The sequence below is a fragment of the Fukomys damarensis genome, unplaced genomic scaffold (assembly GCF_012274545.1).
Source record: "Fukomys damarensis isolate Sample0158 unplaced genomic scaffold, DMR_v1.0_HiC HiC_scaffold_14, whole genome shotgun sequence".
NCBI lineage: Eukaryota > Metazoa > Chordata > Mammalia > Rodentia > Bathyergidae > Fukomys > Fukomys damarensis.
In genome coordinates this window covers 31,357,854-31,377,664 of record NW_022900926.1, presented here as the reverse complement: position 1 = coordinate 31,377,664, position 19,811 = coordinate 31,357,854, and the positions used below count along the sequence as shown (strand labels likewise).

Here is a 19,811-nt window from a genome sequence, read left to right as displayed (position 1 = left end):
AGGTACTAAGGGAAAAGAAAAATTATGAGAAAATGAATAAATGGAAATGAAGTGTTTGTAGATGGGGAGGGAAGGGCGGGTAAAGGGAGGGCAGGGGCAAGGGGAAAAAATGAGAACCAAGACCTGTCATGTAAAGGTACGACATCCCAATAATGAATGTAACTGTACTGTATCCCTAAAATGTACCAATAATCTCAATGAGAGAGAGAGGAAAAAAATAAGTTGGTTGGGAGTCTTTGCTGGGCTTCCTTAATTATTACCCCCGAAGGTATTTTTCCTCATCTGGGGGGCTTCTCAGAGACCGCTCCCATTATGGGTTGGGTGATAAGCTACTGACATTGCGGGAGACAGATCGGAGGAGAGAGCTGTCGGTCAGATGTTTGGCACACAGCCATTCACCTCAACCCCTTGTCTTTAATGTACTGACTGCAGCTCTGAGGGTGTGCTGACCCCTACGCCCAAAGTCAGTCTGCTTTGCCTTCACCAGAGAGTGTTCCTCTGGTCTGCTGCCAGAGTGGGTACAGCAGAGCTCGCTGGATTCTGGGCGGTGGAGGACCTGCCAGTTTAACCACTCCTGATCCTGACTCTGAAGCAACGATCCTCTTTACAGCTCTGTAGAAAACGCAGCTCACCCTGACTTGATCTCAGTTTTCTGAGCCTTGGAACTTTGTAACTTGAATGACCTTTCTGCTGATGCCCTCGGTGTTCCTCTAGTCACTATCGTCCAAAATTCCATTGGATGTCGCTCAGGTCTAACATTTTTCTCCTTTTCTCTTTACCATTGTGGGGTTTGCCCTTTTGTCCTCCCTTTACTGTGATTTCACTGTGGCTTTTATAGTAGGTTGGGCTACAAATGCATTTGATCAACTTGACATATTTAATTAGATACTTTTTGATTTCTGTACATTTGCTAAGTTATAATATTGGCCACTAGCAGTATAAGTCTTATCACTGATACACATAGTTGCCATCATTACTATGTTTTCCAGGAGAATTTGGGGAGCCTTATAATGCAATCATCAAAATCTCAAACAGAAGCACCTTTCAAAGAATTTCGATCTTAAATTTTTTAAAATGCAATGCTAAATTTTTTTGTTGTTGTTGTTTCTCCAGTTTGGCATGAATTTTTTTTCATTTTTTCTTTTAAATTGAATTTATTGGCACATTCTAGGTAGACAGTACAGTTACATTCATTACTGGGATCTTGTACCTTTACATGCCAGGTCTTGGTTCTCATTTTTTCCCCTTGTCCCCACCCTCCCTTCACCCCCTTCTCCCCTCCCCACCTTCAAACACTTTAATTCCATTTTTACATTTTCTCATATTTTTTTCCTTTTCCCTTATTTCCCTTTCCCTATCTTTCTCACTGTCCCTACACCTTTGGTCCTTTTCTTCCTATTTCATATTGCTAAGTGTCCCTTTAGGATCTTGAGTACTATTATAGTTTTTCACACCAGAGATACTATTCGCTATTTGCATATGTGTGCCTTATTTACTTAGAAGTATATCCTCAAAATGTACCCATTTAACTATGAATGAATCTACTTTCTCATTCTTTATGGCTGAGTAGTATTCCATTTTGTTAAAAAACCACATCTTCTTTATCCAGTCTCCAACTGATGGGCAGATGGGCAGTTTCCAAGTTTTAGCTATTACAGAGTACTATTAGTTTTTCACACCAGAGATACTATTCGCTATTTGCATATGTGTGCCTTATTTACTTAGAAGTATATCCTCAAAATGTACCCATTTAACTATGAATGAATCTACTTTCTCATTCTTTATGGCTGAGTAGTATACTCTATATCTTATCAAGCTGCTGCACAGCCACCAGAGTCTCCTTCAGCTTCTTCACCCTGTGAGCAGAAGCCAAACACCCAGTGTTAGTAAAAGCCCAGCTCATGTCAACCTCGTGTACAGAAGTGGATGCTGAGTCTAAAGCCAAATCGCCTTGGTCCATCCTACCTCAGACACTTACTGCTTGCAGAGTTTTCCTGTGTCTGTTTCATCTGCAAAATGGGACATTTTATAGAGTACTTGTGAGATTTAAATAAGTGGGATAATGCAAAGTATATTCAATAAGTATTAACAGCTATTACACTCAACACAGTTCCAATGCTGACAGAAATTCTGTGGTTGTCACAAACATTATTTTCACAAAGAACATAATTTATAGTCCTACAAGGAAAATCTGAGCAAAATATTTTTTGAAACATTTTCAACAGATTGTCATTGAACAGATTATGTAGCCATGGTTCTGATACTGACCAAATATAATTTTGGCACTGGTGGGTTGCCTTTCGGTGCTTTTTGAGTTGAAACTCAGTTATGGAAGAAAACATATTTAAGATGAACTATCAGGCTATGGGAGTGAGGCTCAGGGTGAAGCCCTTGACTACCATATGTGAAGCCTGGGGTTTAATCAACCACAACCAAAAAACAGTGAACTTTTTAAGAAAAGAGGGATGAGAGTGATATATTACATTCATTCAAGCAATTGGAGTTTGAGTAATGAAAAGTCATGTCCGGATAATCTTGACTATCAGTAGGACTGGGTAAAGAGATACTTAAGAGATCAGTGAAGCAGACTTCTTGGTGTGCATGGGAGAATCATGGGGACACGATCTTAGGGACTATGTTAGACTCTAGCCCCTTCCTTTTGTATTTCTTCCCTGTGCTCTGACTGCTGGTAGACATCAAGCAAGCAGCTTTGTTCCCCCATACCATTCTACCACGACATTCCTGCCTTGGAGCCAGCTGACCAGGTTTTGAAACTTCTGAAACAGTGAGTCAAAATAAACTTCTCCTTAAGTTGTGGGTGCTGGGCATTTCCCCCCAAGCAATAGAAAAGCTGATCACTACATTAAGGGTAAGCAACGACCCACTGGATCCCTAGTTTGTTCAACCCCTACCAACATCCACTTTCTTTAAGATCATCACTTTTTTAATAATCACATGTGGACATCTTTGGTGTGAGATTCTGGGAAGACAAAGGTAAATAACACATTTTTTTCTCTTCTGAAATTTACAGTCTGTCTAGAAATCCGGATGTGTAAACAACGAAATATAATAGAATAAGGTAAGAACTAAACTAAAGAAATGAAGCAAGTGTGGTTAATAACTAAAGAGTGATCAGTTCTGTCTGGCCATGTTCAAGTAACACGTCACTTATTTATTCACTGAGTATTTGGTTCTTTCTTTATTCCTTCCATAAACATTTATGGTCCTGGGAAGACATGCTGCTAATGACAGAAATATGGCAACAACTGAAGTTTTATTCTTGCCAGTGAGGAGTGTATATTGTGATAGAAGAGAAATGAAACAGTAACATTTGAGCTGCTTCTTGAGAGATGGATGTAAGCCTAAAAGAAGCCTTCTGGCAAGGAAACAGATGGCAGAAAAGCAGAGATGTAGAAGACAAATGGTGTTACAGAACCGGTTAGAGTTGAGATAGGACGGGTAAAAGAAGCCAAAGAGAGATAATGTGGTAGGAGGGGAAAAGCCTGGGGTAAGATTATAAAGATATTAAGGACATGATGGGTTTTTATGCTGTTTTAAGGCTAATAGGAACTTTGCTGAGATTTATTAGCAGAGAAATGATAAGATCAGTTCTAATTTTTGAGTACGTAAATTTGACATAAAGATGTCGTGGGAACCAGTTCAAGGAAGCAAACAGAATTATCCAACAGTTAACATCAAAAGCATGCACTTGGGAAACAGTGGGAAGAGAAGTGAGGATCAAATTGCTAAGTTCATAATTGGCATGAGGTGAGTTAGGAGAAGTTGAAAATGATGTGTTTTTCCATTTGAGTGACCAGCTGGATGCTATATGAGAATGAGCAAGTTCTTGGGATTAGTATGGGATATGATATTTCCAAGGGACCAGATAGAAACATAAAGAAATGTAGTTCTAAGGTCCAGAAGAGAAAAAGAGAATTATATCCCATCAGTTTAGGCTGGTTGGCATAGAGTTGGAGCCTTATAAACAAATGAGTATCATCTTGAGAGTCTGCAGACTATGAAGAATACATTTTGAAAGGCTGGTTATAAAAGGAGAACTCCATTATACATTTTGGTCCTCATTTATGCATGTGTATATACCAAATTGTTTCACTGGTATGAGAAACTGAAAGTGTAAATGAGGATCAAAATGTATAATAGATGTTGTGAGATAGGAAAAAAAAGTTCAAAGGGGGAGGGAAGCTGGGGGAGGGAAAGAAAAAATGAGAGAAGGAGAAAATGGGAATAAAGCTTTTGTAAATAGGGATGGCTAGAGGGGTGGAAGGGAGGGGAGGGGAACAGGAAAAAACAAGAACTAAGATGTATCATGCACAGGTACAAATTCCCAATGATGAATGTGATCATAATGTATACCAAAAGGTACCAATAAATTTAATGAATAAAAGAAAGGAGGAATCCAAGTAAGAAAAAATAACCAGAAAGGAAGGGTTAAGAAAGGGTAACATAGACTAAAGGCAGGGAGCTCAAGAAAGAATGTTAGTCAGTGGTCTGAAGGCCACTGGTACCAGAATCATGCACCAGAAATTCAGATTCCCAGATCCCAATCCAGCTGTAATGGATCTGCATCTCAAGAGATGTGGCCAAGGAATCTGCATTTTAAACAAGCATCCCAAGGGACTTTTTTGAATGCTAAAATTTGTGCACCTGTTGTCTGCCACAAAGCAGAGCAGGACAGCAAAATGAAGCCTGAACAGAGGACCTGCAATCTGGAAATCAGAAGGGCCCCATGGAGCTTGACTTGTTCACCAAGGGTACTTGAAAGGGAATGCACTTAGCCTATGTAAGGCACTATGGTAAGGAAATGTAGTTTATTATTTTAAGAAAGTAGGCATTGAAGGTGAGTAAATGTGCAACAGAACCTCTAGAATAATTTGACTTCAAGCAAAAGTTGAATTTTTGTTTACTATAATTTATTCGGTTTAGTGTAGCTTATGACTTAGAATAGCTTTATGTTTACAGGATGAAAGGAAGAAGTTAAAGGCAGAAGAAAAAAGAGAAGAGCTGTAGATAAATCTAGATGATGAGGCAAGGATTCAGGGGAGACCATCATCAAGGGCATAAGAATATGGATAGATGAGTCAGTTTTGAAAGGTTTTCCTATTGTGGGAAAGGTGAGCAGGTGTTTTGGAAGCCTATAGTGTATTTCTCAGCTCTGTTATTATCAAGGAATAGCAAATGTTGATTATGAATCCTTGTGGAAGGCCTGACATGGCTGAGAGTGCACAGATTGCTCTAACAAGAGGAGTTATGGTGATGATAAGCTTGTGATCAATGATTTCTGGTCCATCCCTTATTTAAAATGCAGTTCCATCTTTAGACCAGGAGTCCTCCTTTTGGATTTGGAAATATGGTCATTGGCACTACTCTTAATATAAGTGTACAGCAGAGAAGCAACAAATATCTCAACATATGTCACTTTGCCCCAGTGAAGACGTATCTTCTTGGAAAAAAAAAAAGTCAGGAGATGTTATTTTAAGACTGTAGGGATGCTTATGTTCAAAGGTAGCATCTGCGGTAGAACGTTCTCAGAGAGAGTAACAACTCACACGCAGAGTCACCAGGCATCTCTAGGTCTAGGTCGCTAAGATGTCAGATAAGTGATTCCCAGGCTGGGAGACAATCTCTGAGGGTGCTTCTCCCCACATGTGCCAAGGGCCAGCCTTCTCTCTCCCTGCTCCAGATGACTCTGACACGTCTCCCTGAGCAAGAGCCATTGCTCTAGGAAAACACCTGCTAATCAAAGTACTTGGAACATTTTGAATTATTTGTAGTTCCTTAAAATCGATGTCATCAGTTTTACTGCAGTTTCAATAAACCATTTCTCTCTGAAGGGAAGATGCGATCATTGACACAATCACTTTTCCTCCTTATGATTTTCCTCAAAGCATTCTCACATAGCTGCTTTTAAAATGATTTTCATTATGGTCAAGAATTAAAAGTCATCACCTATCTTTGATTAATTATAATTAATATTACATCTATTAATAATATTTTTCAATTTGTAAAGTACTTAGGTATATTAGCTTGTAATTTTTTAAGAAAATAATGTATATCTGAAACAATTACACTCATATTCTACAATATACTATATTGATAGGGAAGGAAAATGTGTTGCTGTGTTTATCATGACTCATAATTTCACTTGAAATAAAAATACTCTAATTAGCTTTGTAAACCTAAATTGTACCCAGTCCTTGAACACTTCAAGGAATTGCCCTGAACAGTATTTCCAAGAACTTTTACATACAATTCACTCACATTTCTCTCATTCATAAGACAAAATTGGTAGTGGCCAATGAATGACAGTTTTAGGAAGGCTGCTGGAACCAAATCTCAGGGAAACATTCTGTGAATGACCATGGCATGTACACGAACCTCGATTCGAATGTGGCCCTGGCTATAGTGCCCCAGACGGAATGGACAGTCCACTCTCAGTGGTCTCAGTGGGACAGAACTGAAAAATGGCACTGACACGTCTGTCCTGATTTCACCCCTGTAAGAATGTCCTCCCCGCAACCTCTCCCACTTGACCAGCTTCCTGTTTGCAGATTTGGTAGGGTCTGAATGCTGACTATACTTTGGAATGGGATTTTATTGCAAACTCCTCATATTATGGAGGTTCACTAGAGGTCAGAGAGCTTGCTTCCTCTCTGTCCTTGTTTTAACTCCCTGGTTTTATTTATGGACAAGTTGGCTTCCTCTAACTTATTTTCTCTGAAAAGTTGGAACTGTGAATTCTCCTTTGGGTTTTCCCTCCCTCTGCCATGCTAAGCTCAACGTTTTGCACAAAATTGAACATTATTTAAATGCTTGTTAACCATGAATAATTACTATAATTAGTACAGTATTTTTATTTAGTTAACATTTTCATTAAAATTCATATTACAAGTCAACATTTTTCCTCTAGGTCCAACATTTGCAAATATACTAGCATTCATTGATTTTCTTGGTTCAAAACCCACAAATCTGATCAAAAGATCCAAAACACAAAAGGATGTGAATAAACACTGCTCCATCAGACCGTCTATACCAGCAAAATAAATTACAGGATTTATAATGCTGAATAATATTGTGTGAGTTCCAAGTCAGAGTGGTTAGAGTACGATATGTCAAGGGCATTGTGACATGGAAACGCTTGTTCATATAGTCCATTAGGGACAAATTCCTTTCTCAACCCAAGGTATAAATTCAGTAAAGGCAGTGGGGGTGGACCTTTAAGTAGTTCGCCTTTATCATCTTTTAGAAAGTGTAATTCACTACAAATAGCAAGCTACCTTGTTTGTTGGGGGAACAGATGTGAGCTGGGAGGAAGTGGGGAGTAAAGCCCCTATACACTTTCTCTGGCTTGTTAAACTTGATACTTGTAGAACAGAGACCATAGGATAAATGCCTCCTTTTCTCCATCATTTCTTTAGAGAAATAATGGCCAAAGTATCACAACGTTTTAATTATTTATCAGTGTAAGAAGTTTGAGGAGCACTACTGGTAGCATCCAGGATTATAATTCAGAACAGATGCTTCCAGATGTCACGTGTCTGGGTGAGGCTAGCAAGCCCAATAAATCTTTAAGCCCTTGTGGTTTATGGTTCTCTGTTCATAGTCCAATGTGTATCTCAGGCACATCACCTTTGTTAGGAGGGATTCCGTTAAATCCAATTGCCAGCATATCAACACTGTCATGTGAATGAATCTATATATGTATTATATATACATACTTATATATGTAATATTTTATGTATCTATCACTATTCCCCTTTAAATCAATTTAATAGATCTATAATCCCAAATAAAACAAAACCTAAATTCTAAATATGACAGAACTAAGAATACCATTTGGAAATCATAATTCGTTTTTAGAAATTTATTTCCAGGACAAAATGATGAAAAAAACATTTTTTAAAATTAAAAGAAAAACTTTAAATCATATTGTTATTCTAATAGGAAAAAAATCCAAAAATAAATAGTTGCATAATGTACTAGTTACTATTTTAGATACAAATTTGTATATTTTACTCATTTGTTTTATAGAATTTATATTAGTGTGTGATCAAAATTAATCAACAGACACAAACAAAAGCAATTATTACACAAAATCCTACTGGCCTTACAATCTGATTATTTATTAAAGAGACAGTTTTCAGCTACAGAGCTGAATTTCAGTTTGGTCAAAAGCCTATCCTTTAAATAGCAGGTGATGGCCTCACTGATCTTTTTCTGAATCTCCTTCCTGGGTCTCAGCCTCTGTCTGTAGCCATCGCTTTGCATGACGCATACAGTCCAGAGACAACTGGAATGCCAAGTCATAACAAAGGCCATTAGTCTTTCCATCCAGTTGCATATGCCCAGTAGACGAACAAGAAAAGCCAACAAATAACTCTTTGGAGTCCATGGGCGACACTCTCCTAACACCAATCACCTTCACTGAATGATGCACAAACAATTCTGGATTAAAGCTCTCGGCATCCACGCTATAACCCCACGTAACCCGAAAGCTATGTGCCATGGAAGAAACTCAAGGAGATGCCTGCCTGGTGACATCGCAGTTGCAGTCTGGGAGGTCTGCATCCACACTGCTGTCTTCTGCCATCCTCAGGGCACGCAAGTCCTCCACCACCACCATGAAGCAAAAGTTCCACTTGCAAAAGTTGGGGTCTGCAGAATAGAAGGCTAAATCCCGAGTGGGGACGAAAGTTTCCCTTCTCTGTGTAGAGAAGTTTGGAAATGCTCACACCAGACAAATGGTGGTAGTCTCTGCCTGATAACATGACACTGAGCGGTGACAAGTGGTCATGTTTCTAAATAAAACCTACATTCACTAACATGTGCCAGGCTTGATCTCCTGGAATGTAGGCCACGAGGGTAAGAAGGGGAACAAGCTCAGTGTAATCTGCAGGGAGGAGGTGGCTACAGGTCTAAAGAAAGGACATCAAAAATAATACCAGCTGCAGAGCTCCACCCTTCTGGAAGGACAGGCAGCTTTCCTTGCGGGCTGCTTGTGACACTGGGAAGGCTTCTTGAAAAAGACAAACCACTCATGTGCAAACTAACCAGCCACACTTCCACAAGAACAGAAAATTGTAGCAAAATGGAGCCACTTCTCCTTTTCTTCAATTCAATCTGCCAGCTCAGTGCTGTAAGTAGGACTGACATAGGTTGCTTGGAAAGCGGGGAGGGAGAAGATAGGCTGTGGGAAAGGACTTGGTCTGTACCTTTAGACAGAGTATTTCAATATGAACAATGATGATGATATATTAGTCTCCCCTTTATGTACTCGAAACTTTTGTCCTGTTAAAAATAATGATGTAAGTAATCCTAGTGCATGTGAAGCTGAGGGCAGAAGACCATGAGTTCAAGGACAGCCTGGCTATGTAGCAAGACCCCTGTCTCAAAAAAGAAAAAAATAAGCAAGAAAAGAGAAAAGAAAAGAAGAGTAAAAAAATAAAGAAGGAAGATAAAGGAAAAGAAAAAAATGATGTAAGTGATGAACATAACATGTTCATTTTAAGATATTTTTTCAAAATATTCGCTTGGTGGGTTCCAGTTCACTTTGTGTGTGTGTTTTTAAGAGTTTCCAAATTTTCTCACTAAGCAGATAATAAATTAAAAAATATGCAAAGACATATACCAGGCTATGTTCTGTGTTAATGAATCAGTGTGGCAGGAGTTGGAAGAAGGGAGAGTCCTGGAGGAGACTGAACCAGTAGTATTTCAGCTGCCAGTTCATAGTTGTAGACAGGTGCGGGAGAGTTTGTGCAGCCTCTATCCTAGTAAACAAGGAAAGGGAAAGCAAATGCGGTGGCAAGTGTCTCTCGGGAGAAGCCAAAAGAGAAACAATGAATCCAGTGTGGTGTTAAATAACAAGGCAAGTGAATGATTGGTATGTTATTTGATCTAATTCTGAAGGAGAAATAAGAAGTGGAATTGTACTTGTTTGGTAGGGCTCTACAAAAATTGGCACATAGATGAGCATCTAAGTGACTACAATGGAAAGCATGTGTACCTTATAAATATGTTACTGATTTAATGTTATTAATATGCCTTTTTAGAAAGTCTGTAACATCTAGGAAATTCTCACTTGAAAAGCCACATGGACTTGTTATCAATATGCACAATTTTGAGGAAAAAGTGCCACAGTCCTGTGTAATGTTGGCTAATAGCTGGGACTGCACCAAGCCATTGACATAGCTCATCCCCATTCTCCATACCACTGAGTCACTTAAACTGTAAAGGAAATGCAATGAGTTTAACTGGATTGAATAGACATGCAAGTCAGTTCATGAGTCGGAATCTGCCAAAAAAATCCAGAGGGTATTTACTAAGTGGGAGATCTTGCTAGAAAAAGATATTTATAGCAGAAGAGGCTTCAATTTCTCCCTCTGAAATACGAATTTGTTATCATTTTAGTGACTGAGATGTGGGGCTGAGCATAGCTTTGGGATTCTAAACCTTCGCATGTCTGAACCATTGAATAATTTCAGCTGAGATACATGTTTCATCTTTCTATGTATCAGAGCACTGGGCTCCCTGGTTTACTCTACTCTACTTTTTGCAAGCCTGCATTTCCACATGGCTACTTGGGGAAAGGGCCTCTAGCTTTCTGCATTCTCAGAGTCCAGCAGTTGCTGTTGGGTGGTGAGTATCCTACAGACAGAGAACTGGGAAATTCACAGAGCGTAACTTTCATTGAACTGCATTCTCTCTAACCAGGAAAAGGAAGCCACAGATTTGCCAGGCAGGGGTATGTGGTTTTCCACACCTTAGGTTTCAGAGTCATAAAACTATGCCACTGACCACATATGTGACCGTGGACAAGCTTGAACCTCCACTTCTGCACTGGCAACATGGGTGCAGTGATAATGCCCACTTCAGAGGGCACTGTGAGTGTGTGAGAAGATGTATGTGAAGCCTGCAAGGTAGCCCTTGGCACAAAGTAAAGATGCAAGAAATGCTGGTACAGTACTGTTGTTAAACCTTTTAAAAATTGAGAAACATTCATTCCATTTTTGTTTCTTTATCATTGAGAGAAATTATCATATCAACTTGAGTTAGACACTCTTTGATGACTTCCTTGTAGAAGAAAACAGTGTTTTCAAATTTGGCATCAGAATTGCAGTGCCATATGTACAAAGGGCACTATTTCACGTGCACAGCACAGCTAAGGAAAGTGATCCTGATTTAGAAAGCATATTGTGGGGTGACCTCCATATGACTGTAAATCAGGAGCACTGGTAACATTCCAACTCTCTTAACAGACATGATGATGAATATCTACATCAATATTAGAGAATTAATTCATTCATTCCTAGAAATACTTGTTGACTCCATATTATATTTAGTAATTGTTTTCCAGAGCTGGAGATTAAACCCAGGGCCTTGCAAATGCTAGATAAGCATCCTACTAAGTCACATTGCCAGCCCAGGCACTTGTGCTTATGTAACACAATGAATAATATGGATGAGGCTGGCCGATCTCATGGAACCTGCCTTCCAACATGAAACAAAATTCACCTACAAGCCAGCATCTACCTACATTATTCCCTACATTAAGATAGCAAATACAAGTGCATCACTCGATCCTACTAGAATCTATATTGCTCATAGACCCTCATATCTTTTTTATCTTGACTGTCATCCCTTTTATTCATACTGCCTTTTGCAATAGGGACTGACTGTAACCTGCCTCTCAGATATGACACAATTCTATAGTGACTTTTAAGGCCAATCACAAAATACGATAATGAAGCTGCCTATTTTTATAACTAAGTTGAGTGGCAATTATCAGCTTTACTCTCACACCTGCTAACCAAAAGTATAACAGGATGTGATGCCACTTTTATTTTTCATTTTCTGTTTGCTATGGCAGACAAGCATTTTTTTCCTTCCTCCCCATAGGGGCTCCATTTCCATGAAATCCTGAGATAAAGAGCTTTCTCTTGAGAATGGGTATTGTTTGGACATGACTCTTTCCCTCTGAGCTACATGCAAGCAACATTAGATTTACAAACCAGGAGGAATTTTGAAGTTAATGAAAGTGCCCTGTATGAGAACAGCATGAACATTTTTCAAAATGGCGGGATAATACAGGAAGGACGAGAGCAATTGTCTGCTATTTTTGGCTAAAATGAAAGGCGGGGGCTGAAAAGGATTTAAAGTTCTGCGTGCAAGGGTTCTACTGAGAAGGGTTTCTTTTTACCTGGCTGCGATGAGATCTAGCAGGTGCTGCCAGCGGTCGTTGACCTTTCCTAGCTTGTACTCAATCTCGGATGCTTTACTTTCATGGCTGGCTTTGGCAAGTCGTTCTCCCATTTGCTGGAGTTGTATTTTGTTCTCTTGGGCAACAGCAATTTCCTCTTGGTAATCCTGCATAATAAATAGCAATCACAGAGGTCAGAAAGCATATTCTTAATGCATTCATTCAACTTCTCTAGAAACATGGCAATTATAGTTTTCTACTGGATGGAAGCAGCTTGGGAATGAGAAACGCATGTGAGCATCAGTCCATGTGCGCAAGAATTGGTAGTATGTATCTGTTATTTTCAGTATGTATGCATTTAATCACGATTACATTTTTTAAAGTTTATTGATTGATCGATTGTGATACTGGGGATTGAACCTATGACCTTCACACTGAGCTTCATCTCCAGCCTCCCCTCAACTTTAAATTTTGAGAGTCTTTTAAAGTTATTAACTTGCCTAGGCTGGGCTCAAACTTGCAATCCTCCCACCTCGTCCTCCCAGAGTGATGGAATTACAGGTGTGTACCACCACACCCAACTTGGATTAATTTTTTTTATATAGATATTCTCGAAGGGATGTGGAGGTGCTTTTCATGTACTTAACATGACATTAAAAACAATAAAAATGCATAGAGACAAAGAATAAATCTTGACAGATTTAATAGTTGGAAATTATATTTTATTGCTTGATCACTAACCTTATGCTATATTTAGAATAAATCCTCATAGAAATAGTTGACAAAAGGCTTGTGGTATAATCATTTCTATTTCTCTTCAGAATTAATAAGACCACAATTCAACCACTCACTCAATAGATAGGAACTGAATTTGGAGTTCTTTTTAATTTTTTATCAGTACATGTTTGTAGTACAAAATGCTTACATTCCATGTGTGGATTTAGTACATAACACATCTGAATTCCTTGTTTCATAGCCTTTCTTCCCTCCTTCTTCCCTTCCCTTGTCTCTTGATCCCCTTCCTATGTGAGAAAGATCTATTTCCTATTGCCTTTTATTTTGCTTTTTACTTATAAATTAGGTTTCTCGTATAAGAGAAACTATGCAATATTTAAAACTGTGTCTGATTTATTATACTTAACATTATGGTTTCAAGTAGCATCTGTCTTCCTACAAATGGCTCAAGTTTATCTTTTTGGAAGAGTAGTACTCCACTGTGTGTAAATATCACATTTTCTTTATACATTCATCTGTTGATGGCTATATGGGTGGCTTCTACGGTTTAGCTAATGTGAGCTGTGCCACTGTAAACATTGGTACGCGTGTGTCAGTGTTACATGATGACTTTAACTCCGTTGGGAAGGTGCCTAGAAGTGCAATAGCTTTGACCCAGCTATTCCCTTTCTAGAAGTTCTGAGTTCTTATGAGAAGTTGGGCACTGCTCTAGGTGCAGGGATCTGGTGAAAAAAACAAAGTCCAGGCTTCAAGTGGGGCTTGCTGCCCCATGGGCTTCCCTTCCACATAGATGACAAGGAAGTAAATATGAAAAGCACATTGTATATCAGATAGTGATATGTACCAACCTGAAACAAACTAAACTAATACTGAAATGATTATTTGTTAAAAAATAATGTGGAAACTTTACCTGAAGTATCTAAACATTTCAAAGTGCTACTCAATTTCATCAGTCCTATATAAATATGAAAGATATCTGGATCCAAAGAAATGTATAAACTTTTAAATACATATTTAACTAAAATCTAACAAGAAGTCAAAATTCTCAGAAAGTCTTCATTACTATTGATACAGTATGGGCCGTGTTTTATAGAGAAATTTTCCATTTAATTTACCCTAAGAATATTTTCCTTTTAGCTCCTCTCTAGTGATTTTTTTTGTCTCTAAAAACCAAAATAGAAAAACAAAATAATAGAAAATGAATGCACATAAATGGTTTCTGTTGCATAAATATCAGATCATCTCTTTCATCACAAATGTAAAGTATTCTATATATTTTGCATATAAAGTAGGCCTTCTTATGCAAGTCTATTTCACGCTAAAAAGATAAAATAAAAATACAGTGTTCCTTTGACAAGAAGTAATTGTAAAGCCACCTTTTGCACATGTTGAAAAGATGCAGCCAGGCACACCCACCTTCTTGAGCTTCTCGATCATCTCCTCAATGAGAATGTCTCCATTCTGAGAAACTTTGCTTTCCATCTGAGTCAACCACTCACAGAGCTCCTTGTTCTTCTCACTGAACACTGCCCATTCATTCAGTCTTTCACCTACTTGCTGCCGCCTTAAGGAAACCTGGAAGGTTTAAAGTGGGAGAATGTGCAAAAGGATAACAACAGAGAACCTTACACTCCCAGGATAATAGTGCTAACCAGTGCTGGGTGGATTCAAATGAGCAATGATTGTGCCTCCCCGTAGGCCACTGCTGCCTGAAATACAGAACTTGCCAACATTTGCAAGTAGGAGATATTGAACCCTTGTTTATTTTCTGAAGATCCACTTGCACATCCATTTGTTGAAGGTTCTGAAAAATCCAACTCCACAAAACAATCGGTTTAGCTTGGATCTGACACATGACCCGTGAGCGTACTAGGACTAAAACAGAGGGGAGAAACTGAGAAGACTAGGAAAATGTGAGGGACAGGAAGGCAGAAAAAAGGAGAAAGAAGAAAGGGAAAAAGAAAATAAAAATATAAGTAGGGAGGGAAGGGGAAGAGGAAGGAAAGAAGGAGAATTAATTAAGCTTCAAGGTGTCTAGAGCAGCAGGAGAGCAGCCTGAAGGTGATATTGTGCTTCCTGATTCAGTCTCTCTAGATGAATTAACTGTGGAAGAGTTCCTTTGTTTTGCTACTCCTCATTTAAAAAATTTTATTTAATTTTGTTTCTTTTCCTTCGTTTTTGACATAACATTATTGACCCAGAATTTCTGCTAAACACATGCATATCACTGGTTTTTGGTACAACAACTGAGGTGCACAACCATCCCGAGTCAATTTCAGAAAAGTTTTACTCCCTGCCCACTGCAGAAAATAACCCCGTAGTCTTCACCAGTCTTTCTATTCTCTCCCTTTCTATCTCCTAGTCCTTGCCTGTAGCATTTGCATATTCTGGCCATTTAATATAAGTGGAACCACGTGGTATGTGACCCTTTCTGACTGGCTTCTTTCACTTAGCATGTTTGAAAGGTTCATCCGTGCTGCAGCATGTGTCAGTAGTTTCCCCATGTTTGTTGCTGAATACGTTCCATTGTATGGTTATAGAGAGTTTTATTTATCCACTCTTCTGATCATGGACTTCTGAGTCAATTCCATTTTTTTCTCTACTACGAATAATGCTGTTACAAATGTTCAGGCACGAGCGTTTGTGCGGATGTTTTCATTTCTCTTAAGATACATACCTAGGAATATAACTAGAAATATATATAATATAATATAATATAATATAATATAGTAACATCGCAGATCTTTTCCACAGTAGCTGCACCATTTTACATTCTCACCAGCATTACCATTCCATTTTTCTACACCCTTATCTATACTTACTCTTACCCATCTTTTTTATTATAGCCATGCTAGTGGGAGTACAGTGCTTTCTCACTGTGGTTCTGATTTGCACTTTCCTAACAACTCATAGTGTTGACAATCATCTCATATATTTCTTGAACATTTGTACAAGGCATGATCAAAATATAAGGTAAATGTTTAAATTCAAAAACATGATGACAGCAAAACATACATTGTCATCAATTCCCCTCAAAGTACTCCTCACTTCAAACGTATTTACCCTAACATTTCTGTCACTTTCTGCAGTAGCTCTGGAAATTCTCTTTCATGTCTTCATGTGGTGTGATCAGAAGTATGGCAAATGCCACTGTTGAGTGCCAGTCAATAGAAAAGCAGGTTTGGGAGAAAATCATGGTGTGTTCTCACCCATCTATACACTGGATCGGGCACCATAGAACATTTATCTCTCCGCAAGATCAAAATGACCAGGAAAAGTAAATGTTTTGCATCAATTCAAGGCACCAACTCAGTCATAAGAGCACAACTAAAGACAATCAGGAAAGAAGTCTTCAAGAACAGCTTCAGAAAGTGGCAAGAATGAAAGAGTAGGTTGTTTGTAGCAAGGGAAGGGGAACACTGGCAATGTGACTTTTACTATATTAAGTTTTTCAACAGTGTAGATGTTTTTTAATCACACCTCATATATTTTCTTTGTAGAATATATTAAGTTCATTCCTTTCCTTCATTTTAAAAAATGAATTTTTTTTTTATTATTGAGTTTGAAGTGTTGGTTTGTACAGCATAGACAGTGGGTTTGCTTCTTACTATTAAGTTCATTCCTTTCCTTCATTTTAAAAAATGAGTTTTTTTTTTTATTATTGAGTTTGAAGTGTTGGTTTGTACAGCATAGACAGTGGGTTTGCTTCTTTATATCTAGGACTAATGATCCTTTCTCAAACTCAGACTCCATAATAATACTCTTGCTTCTGCAATGGTGGTGGAGTTGACAAGTAATATTTCCGGTGGAGTAAACTATGCCATGACAAACAAAACATGGTGAGTGATAAGATGGTTTGGACATGGCCTTCCACACAGATCTATTAATGCTACCTACATTCTGCTGTTTGTTCCACAGCATTAAATACACACCTCTAGACTGCCTGTCTCTTCTCAACATTCTATAATGAAAAATTTCAAAACCAATAAAAATTCAAAGAATCGTGTGCTAATCAAGGCCATATGCCCTAGAATCTAAAATTGTTAATATTTTGCTACATTTTACTTTAAAGCATATATTTCTTAATCTATCAACTCATTTATTTTTGATGTACTTTAAATGCATATCCTTTTTTAGATGTAAACATTTTAAAGATGCTATATACTTTCTGGCTATTGATCCTACTTAGGGTTGGCTCTGTTAATAATTAGGCAGATAATATTTACAGTTCCATGCAATCCCAAACGTTCATGATTCTATATCTGAGAAAACAGTTGGGAATTACCTATGATTCTGGTTATCTTTCCAATGACCAGTCTTAGAAGTTTGAGCTGTCCATATAGCGAGCCCCATAATCTACTACAGTTTGTGAAATATTGCCATTAAAAATTCATTCCTTTGATATAATCCTTTAAGATAAAAAAATCCTTTGGATCAGGTGTCACTGATGAGTCCATCACGTATTTTTCCATTGACATTATTCAGTTTACCATGCAATTTTCTTTGAGGCAAAATAATATGTAACTGTCAAAGAGCAGTAAACTCACCTAAGGTAGGGACTGACCAAATAGAGAAAGTTCGGGAAACACAGGTTAAAAAACAGTTCTGTAAACACATTTGACCTACTGTAAGCTCTCCTCCAGATGGTGTTGAAGAGCAGGATGATTTACACCCCTTTCCTCTCTGACTCAGACTAGAGTGACTCTAATCTGCTGGAATGCTAAGATTGTGAACTTTCTGGTGGATGAGAATTTTTGCTTTTAATCACAGAGCACCAGCACCAGGCTTTGGCTTCCAGTTTTGGGTACTATAAGAGGAAAGAGTTAAAAAAAATTCTAGTTTTGGGTATTGTAAGAGGAAACAGTATTTTCACCTTGGCAACTGTTTTCCATGAACAGGCTAGAAACACCTGCCGGTAAGACCTCAGATGAATCTGTCTGGCTCTGAGCAGTTTCCCCCAAATGTTGACTGGAATCCAAAAATCAATGCTAGGCCCACTCTCACCAATGTTTGCAGGGAGGAGGACTACACAATACAAGATATTATCTATTACTGTGAGAGGCAGATATTATTATTCCTGCTCCAGACCCAAGGAGAGAGACAAATTTGAGGCATCTGTTTTTAGTCAGTAAAAGATACGCCTAGCAAAGCTCAAGTCTTTGATACAGGTTGAATATAACATTTTAATCAAATATGGTGACAATAGCAGGGCTGGGGATTTAGCTCAGTGGCACCATGCCTGCCTTGCAAGCACAGGGTCCTGAGTTTGATCCTGGGTACTGGAAAAAACAGTATATGTTACGATGCAGTTGAGGTTCAAGCCAGTCTCTGTCACTTAGCGATGACAGCACTAAGGTGAGATTATTCATCTTCTCTAAGCTCCAGTCTCGCTTGCAAATGAAGCTCATGTTTTTCCCCAAACTCATTACACAAATGTTCATTGTGTTTATGTCCTTCTATGTGCCAGGCCTTGTCCTATATACTGACACAGACAAGGAAAAGCACTGGAGAAAGGGGTTGGTCCCCAATGAAGATGTGACTGTGCTGCTTTCGTTTGTTTTATTTTTATGCATAATTTTTTCCTCTTTGGCACTCATGTATTCAGTACCTCCAGCAAGCAACTTGAAAATATCTTTTTAGTCCTGAACTCACCATGAAAGTTTTGCTTTCATTTTCTTACTGTCTAGATATAACTGAAAGGATGAACAAGTAGACTACAGGCTTTGGATACAAACCTAGCCCACAAACTATTTAAAAAAATTCATAAGGAGGATGTATTGTTTGTTTTTATTTATACATCTAATATTTAGGCCACATACACACACACATACACATATATATTCTTTGAATTCAGTCAAAACCCTCAAATTACTTATCAGGCAGGCTCAGCGCAAATTTATATTCTCTTAAGGGCACAAATCTGCAAAGTTTGAGACAGCTGCACAGGAAGTACATCCTTTTATACCTCAAACAGTTTTGCCACGACACTTGGAAAAACAACCCCAAACAACAAGCAATTGCAGAGATGTTATACACACAGTTTGATTAATCAAAACAAACAAAAGCAAGCATAACCCCTGGCTGTCCGCAGGCACAGCAAGCCCCTGGGAGTTTATTTGAACACAGGATCCTTTGACGCATTTATTCTCCCCTTGAGACACGTACTTACAGCCTGCCTGCCTCGTTCTCACTGCAGCGCCAGCAACTCCAGACTTCTTACCAGCTGCTTTGTGAGGAATGGAATGGATTACTTGCTCCTTTGCAGGGATAATGCTGTGTTCAACTAAAGTGTTGACTTTTAGAGTGAGACAGGTTCATTTCCTGTTGTGGTTTCATACTTGACTCAAGTCCACCGGAAACAACTAAAAAACTAGACACTTGTCTATGACTCTCCTTAAAAATTATAGCTGGGTACCTCAGCAAACCGTGGCTCTCACTAGTTTAAATAATTTACCATACACTGAAATGGTATCTGAAATAGTACGAGATGCCTTAGCTTCTCGCCTTAGGCCACTTAGATTTTATGAACTGTTCTAGAAACACTGTATATTATATCAGCTTCCTGTTCTTTATGTTGAGTCTATTCATAGGTGTGAGGTATTAATTTCTTCACAGCGTATTATATTATCAACTGCAACTTCCAAAATGCATTTTCAAACAGACCATTGCCTAGATATATCTAATGTACTCTACTAGGCAATCTTACAACATATATGTAAGAATTAGTAATAAGAATACTTTCATGACACTGTTATACAGCAACAGTTCTCTTGGATTAGAGTAATTTAATAACCATACTCTTCTTAACTTCTAAAATGGTAAAAGTATTTTTACTGTTTTATCCTTAGAGGAACATAAATAT

The 19,811-nt window shown here is 38.3% G+C and overlaps 1 protein-coding gene across 1 annotated transcript in view; it reads right to left on the bottom strand.

The window, feature by feature from the left end:
• The window catches only part of LOC104865393 (nesprin-1), a 176,103-nt gene that overhangs the window by 40,532 nt on the left and 115,760 nt on the right, over positions 1-19,811 (bottom strand). The window contains exons 53-55 of the mRNA XM_033763163.1: positions 14,366-14,524; positions 12,215-12,381; positions 1,805-1,856 (exon numbers count right to left, since the gene is read on the bottom strand). Of these exons, the coding sequence (XP_033619054.1) occupies positions 1,805-1,856; positions 12,215-12,381; positions 14,366-14,524 (378 nt within the window). The remainder of the gene's footprint in view (positions 1-1,804; positions 1,857-12,214; positions 12,382-14,365; positions 14,525-19,811) is intronic.